This window comes from Pagrus pagrus (genome assembly GCF_965226575.1).
Source record: "Pagrus pagrus genome assembly, chromosome: 4".
Lineage (NCBI taxonomy): Eukaryota > Metazoa > Chordata > Actinopteri > Spariformes > Sparidae > Pagrus > Pagrus pagrus.
In genome coordinates this window covers 14,986,050-15,003,046 of record NC_140188.1, presented here as the reverse complement: position 1 = coordinate 15,003,046, position 16,997 = coordinate 14,986,050, and the positions used below count along the sequence as shown (strand labels likewise).

The following is a 16,997-nucleotide window of genomic DNA, read 5'->3' as shown; positions in this document are numbered from 1 at the left end:
CAAACACACACTCTCACTTACATGCAGACACACACGCACGCACACACGCACGCACACACTCATAAATGTATCACACCATGCGTATAGAGGTGCATGTATATATGCAACTCATGTTCTATCTATCTATCTATCTATCTATCTATCTATCTATCTATCTATCTCTTTCACTCGCTCTTTCTCTCTCTGAAGCCCCCATGCAGAGTTCGGGATGATTACTATGTAAATGAGTGCAACTGGAGAGAAGGAAGGAGGGATGGGGGGGTCAGACACACCGCGCGGGGAGTACTTTTGTTCCTCTTTTCATTATCTCGCTCTATCGTTCCCCGGATCACCGCTATCTCCACGCCGGAGGAATATTTTAATATCCGTTACAGCAACACACACTCTGTCACTCCTCCCTCCCTCCCTTCCTCCCAACATCTACACACCCACCCAGCCATTCATCCATGCATCCATCTGTCCGTCCGTCCATCCATCCATCCATCTATCCATCCATCTATCCATACATACATACATACTGTACATCTGCCTGCAGTGGAGAGTATAGAGACAAATGTACAGAGCGGAGAAGAAGAGGACGTTGATATACGTGAGAGTTAGGAGGGGGGAATGCAGAGGATGTAAAACAGAGGGGGGTCCTGGTGGATAGATGGAAAGGAAAGGCAAGGCCCGCAGATGACAGAGGGATGGGGAAATGAAGGGAGGGATGAAGAGTGATGGCAGGAGGAGAAGGAAAGGATGGCGCAGTGGGGTAAAGGATAGGCAGAGAGGAAAATACAGAAAAAGGACGGAGACAAGAGGAATGGATGATGAACAGGGAACACAGGGAAGCAATAAAAAGCCCAGTGGATTCCTCCATGACGGCCTGCTCATAAATGTGAAAAACAACATGAATACTGGAATCTATTTGGCCAGAATAAACCATTCTGCAGACAACAACCCAGCGGGCTCAGGCAACGCTGCAGTGTCTTCGCCAGGTTTTTACAGGTCTGCTGCGTTTACAGACTCTTCAAATCGTTTGACACTCGTATTGCTGTCCTTATTTCATCCGTGCGCGGCGCCTGTCAGTCAGAAACGCAAGTCAGCGTCACACTGGAGTAAAACATGTGATTTGCAGGGCGACGATGAATGTTAGGTGCCACCTTTCAGCACGCGTGTGTGTTAAATTTGTGATTGTGTTTTTGGTTTTTTTTTCACGTTCATAGTTGAGAGTACAGCAGCACAGTGACAGACAGAACTGCTGAGAGAGAGAGAGAGAGTGTGTGTGTGTCTGTGTGTGTGTGTGTGTGTGTGTGTTGTGTGTGTGTGTGTGTGTTGAGGGGACAGTGATGCATATATGTCTAGACAGCAGACACATGGCTGGGTTAAACACACTGCAATTACACATCCACCTCCAGGTCATGTATGCCACTGTATGCATGTGTGTCTGTGCGTGTCTGTATATTTGTGTTTTTGTGTGTCTTTTCCTTTCCTTTCCTTTCCATCCTCTCCTCTCCTCTCCTCTCCTCTCCCCTCCTCTCCTCCCGCCTGCAGTAGATAGGCCTCATTAGTGTATGACTGTTCATGATATCTCTGACTGACTCATTTGTCTGTCCCCCATTGTCTTCCTCTGTCTCATATCTCTGTTTGCCCTCCCTGAGGAGAACAGAGGAGGAGAGGGAGTGTGCTTCACTCCCTCCCAATTCAACCCTCTTGTCTCTTCCTCTCTCTCTCTCTCTCCTCCAGCTCCATCCTTCCACACAGCTTTTTGGCATATCATATCATAATATGATATAATGTAATATAATATATTATGCCCCAGAACCTCTGCAGCTTTATTCCTGTAGTGCTAACTCCAGGAGAGAATATAGAGCTTGGTTCACATTAGAATGATGTTCAGTCAGTCCTTCACATTATGTCCGCCTTTCCAGCAAAGTGACAAAATGATCTTGTCTTTGGCATCCCCCAGATTTTACGTTGTGCCCCTCAGCATGTGTAATGCAAGGCAGACTTGGTCATATGATATTTGTTACTTAAATTCTTTAAATGTGTCATTCCTATGTGAATATAAACTGTACAGTTGTCTGTGTTTATGTGTTTTTTAGCCTTTAGAATGAACGGCTTGTTTCTAAAAAAGTTACAAGTTAAAGTATTCAGGCTGTAGCAGATATGAAACATTTATTTTCCCCAAATATTTAAGGAATATCGTGTGACATGGTCATCCTCCAGTATTAACTCTTTCCTTTCCACGTTCGGCTCTCCCCAGCTGCCCAGCGAGTATGAAGCGAATCCAGAGCTGCTGTTTTACCGAATCACTCACCTTAACCACCGGCAGCAGTACCTGATCTGGGCTGCGGCCGTCACCACTGCTGGCCGGGGTAACTTCAGCGACAAGGTCACTGTGGAGCCAGCGGCCAAGGGTGAGTCCCTGAATATGAAATACAGTACATACAGTAGAGAGTAGAGCCCAGCAAAACATGGCTTTGGTAGTTGGCAAGTCAAAAGAAGTCGAGGAATCGCGGTTAAAACTGGTCAATATTTAAAATATAAAACTTTGTATAAGAACTTTTGGGTCTCCAGAGGGAGTTGTGTGAAATCTGATAAATTAACTCAAGTAATGTCACTTCAAGTCGAGTGTCAGTTTGTGCTGAGGACTAGAACTTTAAAAATGAAAATAATCTGGTGGAGGTGGAGTTAGTAAGGTGAGGTTACCAGATACCTGCAGCCCACTCCTTACTTCTGATTGAGCCTACATGAGCCACTACTATCATAACACAGGGAAGTGCCTATTAAGCGGTCATCCAAGTCAGAAACTTGAGATTTCCATTCAGTTGATTAATGCTTGATAGAAGTCTTTGCGAGCAAGTGGTACGAGCCCACTCCTCCCCTCCTCACGTGCCCTAATCTGTTAAAGTTCAAGTTCCGACTTGCAATGAATTTTAACATAATGCGGACAACGATATTGATCATGTTCTTTATTTTTAAACTGTCCATCATTAGTCCACAGTGTTACAGAGTTGCATTGCTAAATTGGTGAAGTAGTCTCTATCTTAATTTCCTATTTCAGTCTATATTTATGATCTGTTCATGTTCTTGTTTAAAAAACTGTCACTTTCCAACTAAATTTAGCCAGATTTAAACCTACATTGCAAGCTGTTTACATCACTAATGAAAATGAACACTCTTACATGCAGCCATGCCATAAGGTGGCCTAGCATTATGTTTAATATATATCAATATAAGGAAAACTGGAACGGCTGGAGCTGCTACTTTGTGTCAGAATACGATTTTTTGTCAGTTTTCTACCATTGGCACGCTCTCTTTTTAAATCCTTCAACCACCATCTTCAAACGTTCGGCATTGAGATATTTGCTTATTTCAAAATTATTTTTTGCCGTCTCTTTCTTATAAGAACTTGCATAACTGCCCTATAGAGTAGTATTCCTCTTTAAGCCACTTATTGACAATGCCTTGAACTAAAAGTACATTTTTCTAAAGAGGTTTTGCTCTACATTCCTCATGGCTGTGAATCACGTGAATAGTCTCCCTCTTACTCTTTCACTTGCTCAATATAATCCTTCACTGCATATTTTTAAACCTCACCTTCTGTTTGACTTCACGCAACAGAGCAGCGGGCATATTGATTTCAGAGTTCAGGGGGCACCAGATAAAACTGGCCCGAATCAGGGAAATGATAAGAGGCCGAGCCAAAGAGTGGACAGCAGGTGGAGGGGGAAAAAAAGAGGAGAGAAAATGACACGACAGGAGCAGAGCTAACAAATACTCAAGACAATAGAGAGGCAGAGTGTTTAAGAAAATGAAGAGGGCAGTTAAATCAATAGGCTTTGGATTAAAAGACAGGAAGGATAAAGGAGTGAGAATGAATAGAGTGCACTCTCCACCATGTTATCCTTTTCTGTATCTATTCGTTCCTTTGACTGCTGGCTGCAAAGGTTTGCGAGTGTATGTGAGCACGCCCGTACGGGTGGGTGCGTCAGCTGATCGGCAGCTGTAAAAGGCAGTGTCCTCCAGGCTTGCCCACTCAATACTTCATTCAACCTTAACATAAGTGCACTAGAGTGCCAGCATTAAGACGCCAAGCTTGAGAAAGAAAGCGAGAGAGAGCGGGTGGGGGAGTGACGGAGAATAAGAGGGTTATGTGCCTGGATAGATGGATGTTTTTTCATATCCTCTCTGCTCACTCTTTGTCCCATCCTATATTATTATTCATATGCTATTCTTTGCTGGACAATGTCACATTTAACGCACGTTTCTTCTCCACCAGGTGTGAATCACGGTAAATACGCTGCGCTCTCTCTACTAGTAAATCAAGCTTATTGAAAGAATCCCAAATGGAAAACAAATCGATGTATATATTGCATATCAAGCATCACATTTCCGTATTGATTCAACACATTCTGAGATCTCCGCAGCATTTGTTTATTGAGTTTGGAAATTGTTTATTTGACAAAGGCACGATGAACTAATTGGTAGATATTAATTAGGTTATTGCCTTTCTTGTGTATGTGCCAATGGTCTTTATTCCATTTCTCTCTCACCATTCTGTCTTTACTCTTCATCCTCCACCAGCTCCAGCTAAGATCCTGTCATTTGGGGGCACAGTGACCACTCCTTGGATGAAGGAGGTGCGACTGCCCTGTAGCTCAGTAGGAGAACCTACACCTACTATAAAGTGGACCAAAGACAGGTGAGAATCCTGCCAAGAAATGTAATGTTAAAGTGAGTTTAAGGTGTTGCCCTAAGAGTGAATTAGTATTAAAGCTTCTATAAGTGATTTTTTAAAAATTAAAATAAGTGTTAAACAGCTCTATATTCCCCCAGTAATCACTTACAGCAGCTTCAGTCAATCTGAATGAATCACCTTTTATCAAAATCGATCAAGAATCTTATGATGCCCCCTTTTTCTCTCTGTTAGTGAGGACACAGCCATCCCTGTGTCTCTCGATGGACAGCGTCTCATTCTGTCCAATGGGACACTGGTGCTGCGCTCTGTGAAAGCCGAAGACTCTGGTTACTACACCTGCACGGCCACCAACACGCTGGGCTTTGACACCATCATAGTTAACCTGTTGGTGCAAGGTAGGAAAATAACAATCATGACAACAGAATTCAACTACTTTTCAGACTATTTCATTTTTTATCATAAAAAATAGTTCATGATAATACTTTTTACACATTGATTTTTCCATCGCCTCAGAAAGAATCTATGATATTTTAGTACAGGTCTTATTGTGCAGTAAACTCTTTGTGTCTCTTCCTCAGTCCCTCCAGACCAGCCTCGTCTGACCGTCTCCACCACCTCCACCTCCTCCATTACACTGGCCTGGATACCAGGAGACAACGGAGGCAGCTCCATCAGAGGTACGTGTGGCCCCGCACAACAACGCTGTCTTGTGTCTGTCCTTCCTTGTTTGATGTAAAGGTGAGACTATACAGAATTTAGCTTGAGGTTATCAAGATGGGTTTATACATAAAAAAAAAATCCCTGTGACTTCTGAGTTTACCCTGTCTGTCTTTCTTTCACCTTCTCCGTTGTTAGTGTGTATACTGATCTACTAGTTTATTGATTTGCCTTCTGTTTTTAGGTTTTCCTCTTGCCTGTGTGTCTGTTTGATTATCTGATTGTTGGTGATTTCTGTATGAAGAAAGTGTGAAGGTGTATTGGCTTAATGGGCATGCAAATGTGGTTTCAATCCCTTTTCTTTGTTGATGCTGTTTGCCAGTATGAGGGTGTTGCAGGGTCATCTGTCTGACTCCCATTATAGCTTTAGGAGACTCTCAAACACCAGGGGCCTCACTTATGGACATGTTCTTAGATTTATACTTGAACCAAGTCTTAAGATTATATCTGACAGTGTGCTCACGTTCGATTCATAAATGCTGCTGAGCATAAAAAGCTTAAGCAAGTTCTGAGAATCTTCATTTGTAACTTAAACACCTGCGCTGTGATAAGCTAAGGTTTAGTCAGGAATAACCATGGACCAAAAGAGAAAATCAAGCTTTTTGGAAAGCTAGATCACAATCATGGTAGAGGAGACTGAAGCCAGGTAACATAAATTATTCAGAGGACTTGCTGCTGTCACCACCATTCACTGGCCTTTTACAAATACTGTAGTCTGCAATACACATCAGATAACTGCTCCCTTATGAAGTTGGGGTAGATGGATATACTCGAGTTCACAAGTTGCAGTAGGAGGTTTTTTTTTATGTCGAGTTGTCTGGAACGCAGCATAAATAGTGGGCTGATAAACAAAGACAAACAAGCATTTAAGAATGTGTCGCCAACTACGCATTGTTCAAAAAACTCATGCAAAGTTCACTAGAGGCTTGAAGGCATACGTGTTTCAGATTGCTAATCCCCTACCAACAGGAAATTCACTTACGTCAAGTCTAACCTTTACTTAGAGATAAGATCAACCCCACGTCAAAATAAAACCACTTAAATGTGGTTTTCTGCGAAAATCAGACTTAAGATCTGAATGAATTATGAGTCTGTTGACGTTAGGCCTCTGGTGTGTGATGACTTTGACGTGCTGCACGCAGAAAGTCATTGCCACACTCAAAAAACAACTCTGTGAACCATTTTGTGAACATTGTTTTTACCGCTAATTCACAGAACACATTTCAGTGCACATACATGTCCACCCCTTTTCAACCCTTCTTGCTCCCCCACATTTCCAACACGGTGGCCCTGGTTCTAACATGACCAAATCTTCAAAGTATTGCAACCGTTTTCGAGTGACTATAAGCCAGAACGTATGGCGGGCCCTCTGACACAGCCTGAAGTGAGTCAGCTGATGATCGGGCTTCTTGGATGTATGGACTATGTTCTCTCAAACAGTTTCCCAGTTTGTGAAGCTGCCAAAGCTCTGACAAAAAGTTATTTTTGTGTATTTCATGTGGGTGAGCATACTGCCAGGAAAACCCAGAGAAAGACAATCATTTGCAAGGAGGTGATATAAACTTTGGGGCAGCCAGTGTGTTGGGTATGCAGCTTTGTATTCAAACAACGATGGGCCACCAGGCAGGAATAACACACATCCTTCAGTGTCTCATACATCCATGAAGCCACTGTATATCTTGTATAGCAGAATGCATGTCTGTCTGTGAAGCCATCTGCACACTGTTATCAGCAATGCTGAAGTTCCCCTTCAAGCATGTATTTTGCATTACCACTGCAGTGGCTTCAGCTAGAACATGTCAGCATGTTTTCACAAAGAAAGTCTCAGCTGGTTGTGTACAAATAAAGTTAAAATAAATAAACAGACAAACGAATCCTGCAGTGAGAATCGATGTTACGTTTTAATCTGTTCTACATTAGTCTGTCGTCGTGCTGCTCTATACTGTTCTCTTCTGTCTTCTGTTGTGTTCTGCCGTCCTCTATAAACAGGTTGACTGTGAAACTTATAAGCAAACACTGCAGGATGTGCACATGTTAACCCCTCTAATGTTTTGGACTCTATCGCACCATCTGCTAGAGAGAGAGGGAGGAAAACAAAGATGGCAGAAAGAGTACAAAGAAACAGAGACGGAGATGCTCACATACACATAATGATATGCAGACAGAAGGAAAGACAGACAGAGCTGGAGGATTAGATGTAAAGTGTCTCAGAGCAGGAGGGAGTTGGCTCTCCGAAGGCAGCTGATTATAAAAACAGTCACCACATTGCATACCCTCATTTACATAGATGCTTAGTCAGCGCCATCCCAGTCTTGGGGTTTGTAGGTAACTAATGGCAGCATAGACAGGGAGCAGCTAGAGCGTCCTCCAATCGGGGGCTGAGCTGAGCGAGAGCAGTACAGTCTGACACTGCCATCTCGTGGAGAGCAGCGGTACTAATAGTCAAAGTTAAGCACTGCAAGGAGCTCTTCATTTTAACTGTGAAAAAAGAGGGGATCTTGTAATAAAGCAAGAAAATAATGATTATTGTGTGTTCTTTGTGTGTGTGTGTAGGCTTTGTGCTGCAATACTCTGTAGACAACACAGAGGAGTGGAAAGATGTTTTCATCAGTTCCACTGAGCGCTCCTTCAAACTGGACAACCTGCGCTGCGGCACCTGGTATAAAGTGAAGCTGGCTGCAAAGAACAGCGTCGGAGCCGGACGCATCAGTGAGATCATCGAGGCAAAGACCCACGGGAGAGGTGAGAAGCCTGGAACGGAGGGTGAAGGGAATGAGTGTGGCTTGGTGAAGGTGAAAAGTAAACATTAAATACATATTTTCCCAAAAGAAATTTGGACATCACTTTTGTAGGACAGAATAGGTGCTTTGCAATCAAGGCACAGTCCAAATGACAAATTTGAGGTATTAAAATAGGCCACATGTGAGATGCCTCTGTGCTGTCATCAACATGGCCATAGACATCTTTTTTTGCTTTAATGTATCATTATGAAGTAAATGTTGATTGGGCAGTATAATGGCAAATGAGAGAGTGATGAAACATCAGTGTTTAGATTGATTCCCCATAAACCTCGGTTTCACAATACGATTGTGCAGGAAATCTTCCTGGAAAAGGAAGGTTAGCTGGTGAGCCAGTCAGTTGGGCAGCCAACAATAATACCACTTGGAAACAGCAGGGGAGAAAGCTGTCTGTTGCCACTTTAAGTAGCTAGCTAGGTATTGATGTTGCTGAATCACATGCAGGCCTACCTATGTTGCCTTATGTTCCCCATTTACCTATTATATAACACAACACATGTAATCCTTTAGAAATATAAAAACATGTAGACAAATACTACAAAGACTATTTTGCCTCTTTTACAGAACCGCAGTTCAACAAGGATCAGCCTGTCTTCACCCACATTAACTCCAGCCACGCCCGCCTCAACCTGCAGGGCTGGGCCAGTGGAGGCTGTCCAATCAGCGCAGTCACACTGGAGTTCAGACCAAAAGGTGAGTGATATTTTGAGATATTGTGCAACAAATAAATTAGGGAGAATCGATCAAACATTTTCGATTAGACTCAGCATTTGTATGTGAACTTGCAGGTACATGGGCGTGGCAGAATGTACGCACCAATGCCACCACAGACGTGTTCCTGGCAGAGCTGCGCGAGGCCACCTGGTACGAGCTGAAGATGAAAGCCTGTAACAGCGCCGGCTGTGGCAACCAGAGCTCCCAGTTTGCAACACTGGACTATGATGGAAGTGAGTAGGAGACTCTTCTTTGACATTTAGTTTGGATAAATGGATAAATCTGCTACTTTTAATAATTAAATCAGTACAAATGGAATACTGTGTTGAGAGTGGCAGTAACTAATCTCTCCCTGGGTGTGTCTAGGCACAATTCCTCCAATCAAATCCCCCCTGGAAAAGAACGACGATGTCAAGAAGCTGTTTTCTATTGGCTGCCCTGTGATCTTGGTCACTCTCGGTGTTGCACTGCTCTTCATCATTCGCAAGAAACGCAAGGAAAAGAGGCTGAAGAGACTAAGAGGTAAGGAGAAAAGTCAAAAGGAGAGGAGACGAGTGATAGGAATGAATTGGCAAGAAGAACAAAGTATGATTCAGAGGGGATCATGAATGAAGTCTCTAGAGTTAAATGTATTTTAAAGGATTAATTTGTTTATCAGGAAAAAGTCATTTGTTATGTTCACTTCTCTCTTCAGATGCCAAAAGTCTGGCAGAGATGCTGATAAGGTAAGACTGCTGTTCCTACACTGAAAGTCTGAAATATTATTTATCTGTCTCAATATAATTTAACAAATCCTCACTTTGCAATTTTTAAACTAAACTGCGAATGTTTGTGCACGTGTGCTTGTCCTGTATCACTGGATTAGTAAAAACAACCGGAGCTTTGACACCCCGGTGAAGGGGCCCCCTCAGGGCCCCCGGTTACACATCGACATCCCCAGAGTGCAGCTGCTGATTGAAGACAAAGAAGGCATCAAGCAAATCGGTGAGAGGAAGCGAGAGAGACAGACAGAGGGAGTTGTGTGTGTTTGCGTCTCTCTGTGTGAGGCATTAGACTTAAAGTTGTCCGTTTTTAATCCGCAGTTGCTGCTTTTCTGAAATACGTATTCTGTCTCTTACAGGTGAGGACAAAGCCACTATCCCTGTGACGGACACAGAGTTTAACCAAACTGGGAACCCTCAGAGCTTCTGCACAGGTGTGTCTGTCCATCACCCCGCCCTCATCCAGAACACCGGCCCCTTGATTGACATGTCAGACATCAGACCAGGGACGAGTAAGTACTTTCTGAAAGCTCACACCAAGCAGTATTGTATTGTGTTGCTCAAATATTTAGTATTTATTGTTTTATTGTTAGGGATGTGAAGTTGAGTCTGTTTTGTTGCAAATGCTACAATTCCCTGTCTTTAACCTGCACATATGCACATCCCCCTTATTTCTTCATCCATTTACCACCAGACCCAGTGTCAAGGAAGAGTGTCAAGTCGGCCCATAGCATCAGGAACCGCTACTCCAGTCAGTGGACTCTGACCAAGTGCCAGGCCTCCACGCCAGCCCGCACTCTCACCTCAGACTGGCGCACAGTTGGCTCCCAGCATGGCATCACTGTCACAGAAAGTGACAGCTACAGTGCCAGCCTCTCACAGGACACAGGTTGGCACATGGGTGAAATGACACTTACAGCCAGTAGCATGCACATATTGAAAGGCTCAAGGATCCTGTGTAAAACAGGAGAAAATGTACTTACCCTTATTTCCTCTCCTTTCTCTTCCATAGATAAGGGTCGCAACAGCATGGTGTCGACGGAGAGCGCCTCGTCCACCTATGAGGAGTTGGCAAGAGCATACGAGCATGCCAAGCTAGAGGAACACCTGCAGCATGCCAAATTTGAGATTACTGAGTGCTTTATCTCTGACAGCTCATCTGATCAGATGACCACAGGTACCAATGACAATGCAGACAGCATGACGTCCATGAGCACACCGTCAGAGCCCGGTATCTGCCGTTTCACTGCCTCGCCGCCCAAACCCCAGGACTATGATCGTGGCAAGAATGTAGCTGTGCCCATTCCACACCGCGCCAAGAGTGAGTGGCTCTCTGTGTTTAATTACTTTCAACATGGCATTTTAAATATCTGAATCAGACTTAATTGAATGTTTACTATCAACTTGATTTGGCTCAGATGTCATAAGACATAAGATAGCAACAGAATAGGAGACTTTATAAATGAACGATGTAAAACCTTTCACCATTCAGCGTAATCATATTTTAATTTCTACAAAAATATGATGTTCAGAATAGGTAATACATATGTGTTTCAATATAAATGATTGTCTTTTTATGTAATGGCCTTCTAAATCTGGGTCTAATCTGGCACTTTGGAAAACTAAAATATTTGACAAGAAAAAATAATTTCTTGAAGAAAGTAATTTCTTTTTAACAAAGGCATTGTGATATTCTGAAAACACAGGGATTTGATTTTCGGTACGATTATTTTTTCTTCATTATAATAAAACTGGAAAGAAAAAACAAAGAACATTTAAAAGAAAATATTTGAAAGGACGGACAAAAAGACCCACAACAGGTTTATTAAAATGTCATTAACAAAATTGATATAGGCACCACAGGCTTCAGCTTTTCCAGGCTTTGTCAGTCACATAAACGTTGACTTTTCCTCCTCCAGGTGACTACTGCAACCTACCCCTCTACATGAAGTCAGATCCCTTCTTCCGAAAGCAGTCGGAGCATCATGACCCATGTCCAGTGGTTCCACCACGTGAAGCCTCTATTCGTGGCCTCGCCCAGCGGGCATACCACACCCAGGGCCGTCATGTGACTATGGACTCTGCAAAGCAGCAGGCCCTAAGCATGGGCCACTCCGGCCTGTCCAACCTCACTTCCTCCGGGGCTTCCTCTGGAGGAGCTGGAGGCTGTGGTGGAGGTAGTGGGAGTGGAGGAGTGTCTGCTAGCTCTAGCAGCTCCACACTCCCTCAGAGGACTCTCACCATGCCCGGCTCCTCTGCCTCAGTGGCCCAGAGTGCAGCGGCAGCCGCTGCTGCTACCGCTGCAGCTGCTGGGGCGTCATCATCCTCCGGTGGAGGTGGGGTAGCAGGAGCCACAGGAGGGACTCCTGGAGGTGCCTCCTCATCCTCCTCCAAGATGGGAGGATCCAGAGACTCTCTCCTGGAGAGCAGCTCCTCGGGCTTAGGCAGACTGCAGAAGCAGAGGGATGGAGGGAGGGAGGCAGGGGCCTACTCCAAGTCGTACACGCTGGTGTAGCCTGCCATCACTGCGGCCTGTCACTGTAACTCTTAATGCTGGTCGAGCCAGCGCTTGCCTGGAGCCTCTATGGAAAAGTGGGGTGAGGAACACACACATGCACAGCTGACCCGTCAGTGCCTGCGCTGTGCCAGGCTGCAGGGGGCTGGTTGGGTTCCCATTGACACTACTGTATGAAGGGGTCAGAGTTGGGTCTCCACAGCACAGGGGTTTGCCTTTCTTTCTGCCTGATTGCTTTCTATTATTATTGTGTCATCTTTCTCTCTCTCTTATTTCATCACCCTGGAAATCACTTGCCAAACCACACATGATTTATCTGTTCACTTCATCCATTCATTTTCTGGTAAGGACACAGTACTTATGCACAAAATGCTTTCCACGTGCACTGTCTTGTCTTCTGGATCAAGACAGTCGTAGAATGAACCAGGTCGCTTGAGTTTTGAGGTTTTTAGGTTTTTAAATATGTTACTTTTCTGGTCTCTGATGGAAGAAGAGCTCATATCACAGCATTGTGCCACGGCAGGATGCGTTTACTGTATGCATAAACCACCAACCTTGGTGTTAACACTGGCTCTGAGAGGTTACTCCATCGTGGATTCATACTTGAGAGGCAACGCAAGGACTGCCGTCTCAATACCAGTTTTGAGACGTGGAGATTTTTTCTTATACATGCAATGGATGACACAGCATAGTTGTCTTAATTGATGCTTTTATAAACAGACTCAACGCAGAGGAGATAAAAAAAAAAATGTCAAGCATCGTCAAGTGAAAGATGAATCCAACCTTGTTTGTTTTTTTTGTTTTTTTTCGTCAGTTTTCTGTTTGTTTTCCGATGATGGAAATATAATCTCATGTGCACTAAGAAAACGTTAGAATGGATCCAAGTAACAGAAACCTTCACAAGCCTGCGTGTGTGTGCGTGTGGGTGTATATGTGTAAATATATATATGTATACATGTGGCAGGCACACACCAACAGTGGACCTTTTTAAAATCAATCAGTATGCTGACCTCTCGGGCAGACGTCTGTGTCAAAACTGAACCCCCGCCCCCCCCACACACACTGTTCATTTTGTACCTGTGAACGGGGATTCGGGGACAGTAACAATGATGATGCTGACGATGTAACACTATGATCCTAATTTGGTCCAGCGTTTAGAACTTTGTTTTAAGTGTGATTGACAGCATTGCTTAAGTGGGAAGAGGAAGTGGGTTCAAAAGAGAGAAATTACAGACGATAGGGAAGATTTTCTTTCTCTCTTTTCCTGCCTCAGAACAAACAAGGAGGAGACCCCTTTTTATGACTCATCATGGTGCCAGAATGCTATTATTCTTCGTTTAACTCCATTTACCTGTACTCCACTCTCCCTATCCTTCCCCACCTTCACTCCTACCCACCCAGTCCCCCATCATATCCATACAGTGTCACTGTGACCTACTGCTAGCATTGCGGCTAGCTGCAAAGACAGACAGACTGAGAGAAGAGGTCTAATATGCACAGACAGGCAGAAATGCTATTTGACGTTCAATGACAACTTGAATGGAGAGTTGCAAACATACAGCAAATTTATTGAGATGTCTACAAGAAGGGGAAAAAAATCATATTTGTATGAAATGATCTTCAGACAATGACTGAGATTATAGACGAAGGGATCAAGTGTCGACAGAATTTGCAGTTGCGTTAGGGATACGGGGAGGGGGCTTACACAGCAGAGAGATTTCTTCAGAAATAAGTGGTCTTCAAAACTAAAAGATGTGTTTTCAAGTCCCTCAACCTCACTGAAATTTATTTTAGCTTTATGCATGGTACTGTATCTGTTAAAGTTTATTTTTTTCCCCCCATTTCTTCTCCCAAAGCTTAAATCCCATAACAAAGATCGTTCCAAAAAAAGAGTTGCTCCAAATGTTTTGCAAATGGTAAAACGTAACATCAGGGCTCTCGCAATAGAAAAAAAGATATGATATATGTTTGTTTTCAAAAGTATGTACATATATATTTCTATTCAAATATATAGCAAATATACGAATATTGAAAAAAGCAGAGAAATATAAAAGCCGTTCTAATTGAAAATATATATAAAAGATCACAAGACAATCGCTCAGAGTGAAAAACTGCAAGAAGGAAGGAAGAGAAACGAGACGAGGGAAGCTTAAACGGGTAGCACAACCATGGACGGGAGATCTTGGAGAGAAAGGAAGTGGTGTGAAAGAACGTTAAATGGTGAAACTGAGGTCTGAAGAATGATACAATGACCCCCTTGTGATTTTGTAAATGTTCCGGCTGCGAGCGCCTGTGCAGCAGGTAAAGCAGCTGAAAGGACAAAGCACAGTAAAGTCGAATTATAGTGTGAGATTGTGTCGCTGGTTAACTGTGGTCTATGGCTCAGTGCAGAAAGTGTGGTGTTGAAAAAGAAAACAGTAAAACAAGGACAGCCTATACAGTAAGTGAGCCTATTGTAAAATGTTGTATTGTACCTTCCAAAGGTGTGTTCACAAACTCAATGCCATTATCTGACTATAACTAACGAAGACAAACAGACCGACAAGTATTTCTGTTTCTTATCTGTGTCATAGCGAGTCCTCCCCAAACTCCAGGACATGAGGCCAACAAACATACCACACAGTAAAAACTCATAAATGTATTCATGCTCCCTTTTTATTTTCAAACTAGACAGGAGAGAAATGAATTTTACTTTTCACTGTTAATGCTTACGATGCCTTTCCTTTTGGCCTTTCTGTTTCGAGTCGTGTTTTCAGACAAACAAGAGTTTGGGAATGAGGCGGGCCTGTGTTAGCAACCAAAAACAGAGGCTTGCTTACTCCAGTTGTATGGATATTGGATGGAGTGATGAAATAAACTCCTTTCCAACCTGCTTTCCCCAATTTTCAGTGAAGTTGCCTCTATTGTAAAACGCAGATCTGCTGTCAGTTTGCTCGATGTGACCTGTACTTTTAAGGGAAATTTCCACCATCTGATACTTTTACAGTGTTACTGACAATATCCACAATGTGTAACATTTTAAACAATAGTTCAGCATTTTGGGAAAATACCCTGTTTTGAGATCGACACACTCTCATAACTGTCCAATAAAAATAACCGTAATACCTTTCGGTACAGTCCTTTTATCTTACTCTCAGCATTTCCCAAAATGTTGAACTATTCCTTTAATGTATTTTGGAAGTAATGTTTATTTATTTCAAAGTGTAAATCATATTTTGCTGTATTTAATTCCACATAGCCTGATTTATGTGAAGTAGACTGTAATGCAGAAGTGTGTTTGTGAGTGATTCAGGCCTAAATAATTCCAGATGTTGACCTTTTTTCCGGCCTAATGTAAGAGCCAATATTCAGCTGAAAGGATAACACAAACACTTTACACTACAGTCAGTTTCTCATTGAACATGATAACTGCAGCTGCTCTTAACGTCTGGTCGGATTTAAATGACTAATGGCTGATTTATGGTGGATTCTTTCCTTAAAACGCAACAGCGTACTTTTCAAACTGACACAATCTGCGTTTATAAGGCTCAAACTTCACACGTGCTACTTCCCCAACCTTTTCCACATCTGCTCAACCAATCAGATCTCCCCCTCTCACTGTACCCCTTGCCCACCTATACAACATAATTTCTACTCCATAATAGAAGACTTGTGTACATAGGAAAGTGTTTTGTATAAATGAGTACTATTTTCGACATCTTCACTAGAAACCAGGGCACAATGTAAACTTTGAACTGAAGTTATTGTAATGAAACAGAAGAGGACTTAATGAAAAAACTATAGAATTATACAGACACTGCTTTATCTTCATTTATGGACCAGTTGAAACATGTCAGAGTGGACCATGCATAGTTAACAATATTGATTTCTTCTTTTACAGGACATTTGGTTGCATTGTCTCCTTTTATATTTTTTTTAATATATTTTTCGCTTTAGTTTATTTCCTTTTTTTTACTTTGTCACAGGTTGCTTTATTTAGAGTTTGCCTTTTTTTTAATTATCCCACTTTTTGGGGGGAGGACAGCAGCATTGCATGTTCTGAAAATTTTGCTGGTTATAAAAGAAAAATGGAAACGGTGAATTGAACAATTTAAAAAGGGGTTAATTAAAACATTTTAAAAATGCAGAGGTTGTTCCTTAAACTTTTATGGGGAAAACGTTGCTTCAATTTGCAATTGCTTGTGTTTAACTCTACATTTTCTTTTCTATGAAAACAAACAAAAACAGAAAAAGAGTACTCAACACCTTGTGCAATAAAGCTATCTTTTTATGAACTGTGACGACATTATTCATTCTTTCACAACCGTGTGGCATTTGAGATAAAGGGCTTTCTGTATCATCCAGGTTTAACTGTGGTGAACTGAATGTTTCACCTGTTTGTGAGAGTATTCAAGATCTACAGTATGTTGATGAAGGTTGTCAGTCATCCGGGTCATGGTACTAAGTGCTGTATCGTAGGCAACTGGACGTGTTTCAGTTTCTTGTAGACGTTTCACCTCTCAGCCAAGAGGGTCCGTGTACGTTTCGTTAGTTTGATTTTTCCTTTAAACCGAACTATCAGAAAACGAAAGTAAGCTGGTAATTTGGTTTTCCGTTTCAAACCAAAAACCAAAAAACCAAAATTCAGGCTGGTTTTTTGGTTTTTTGGTTTTTGGTTTTAAAACGTAAAAACGAGGAAACCAAAATCAAATTACGGTTAAATTTTGATTGTCTTTTCGTTTTTTGATCTTAAACAGCACATTAAGGCCGATGACAGACCGGAAGTGTCTGGACTTCAAAATAAAAGCCCAGTGAATTAAGTTTTAGCC

At 42.5% G+C, this 16,997-nt stretch overlaps 1 protein-coding gene across 2 annotated transcripts in view; it reads left to right on the top strand.

Moving 5' to 3' along the window:
• Positions 1-16,469, top strand: part of dscaml1 (Down syndrome cell adhesion molecule like 1) — a 105,346-nt gene extending 88,877 nt beyond the window's left edge. For both annotated transcript variants that reach the window (XM_084351693.1, XM_084351692.1), the window contains exons 22-35: positions 2,246-2,399; positions 4,570-4,687; positions 4,916-5,079; positions 5,263-5,361; positions 7,955-8,143; positions 8,764-8,892; positions 8,988-9,146; positions 9,280-9,435; positions 9,608-9,638; positions 9,779-9,897; positions 10,034-10,186; positions 10,369-10,563; positions 10,687-10,995; positions 11,594-16,469. In XM_084351693.1, the coding sequence (XP_084207819.1) occupies positions 2,246-2,399; positions 4,570-4,687; positions 4,916-5,079; positions 5,263-5,361; positions 7,955-8,143; positions 8,764-8,892; positions 8,988-9,146; positions 9,280-9,435; positions 9,608-9,638; positions 9,779-9,897; positions 10,034-10,186; positions 10,369-10,563; positions 10,687-10,995; positions 11,594-12,189 (2,571 nt within the window). In that variant the 3' untranslated portion in view covers positions 12,190-16,469. The remainder of the gene's footprint in view (positions 1-2,245; positions 2,400-4,569; positions 4,688-4,915; positions 5,080-5,262; positions 5,362-7,954; positions 8,144-8,763; positions 8,893-8,987; positions 9,147-9,279; positions 9,436-9,607; positions 9,639-9,778; positions 9,898-10,033; positions 10,187-10,368; positions 10,564-10,686; positions 10,996-11,593) is intronic.
• Positions 16,470-16,997: the final 528 nt, after the last annotated feature.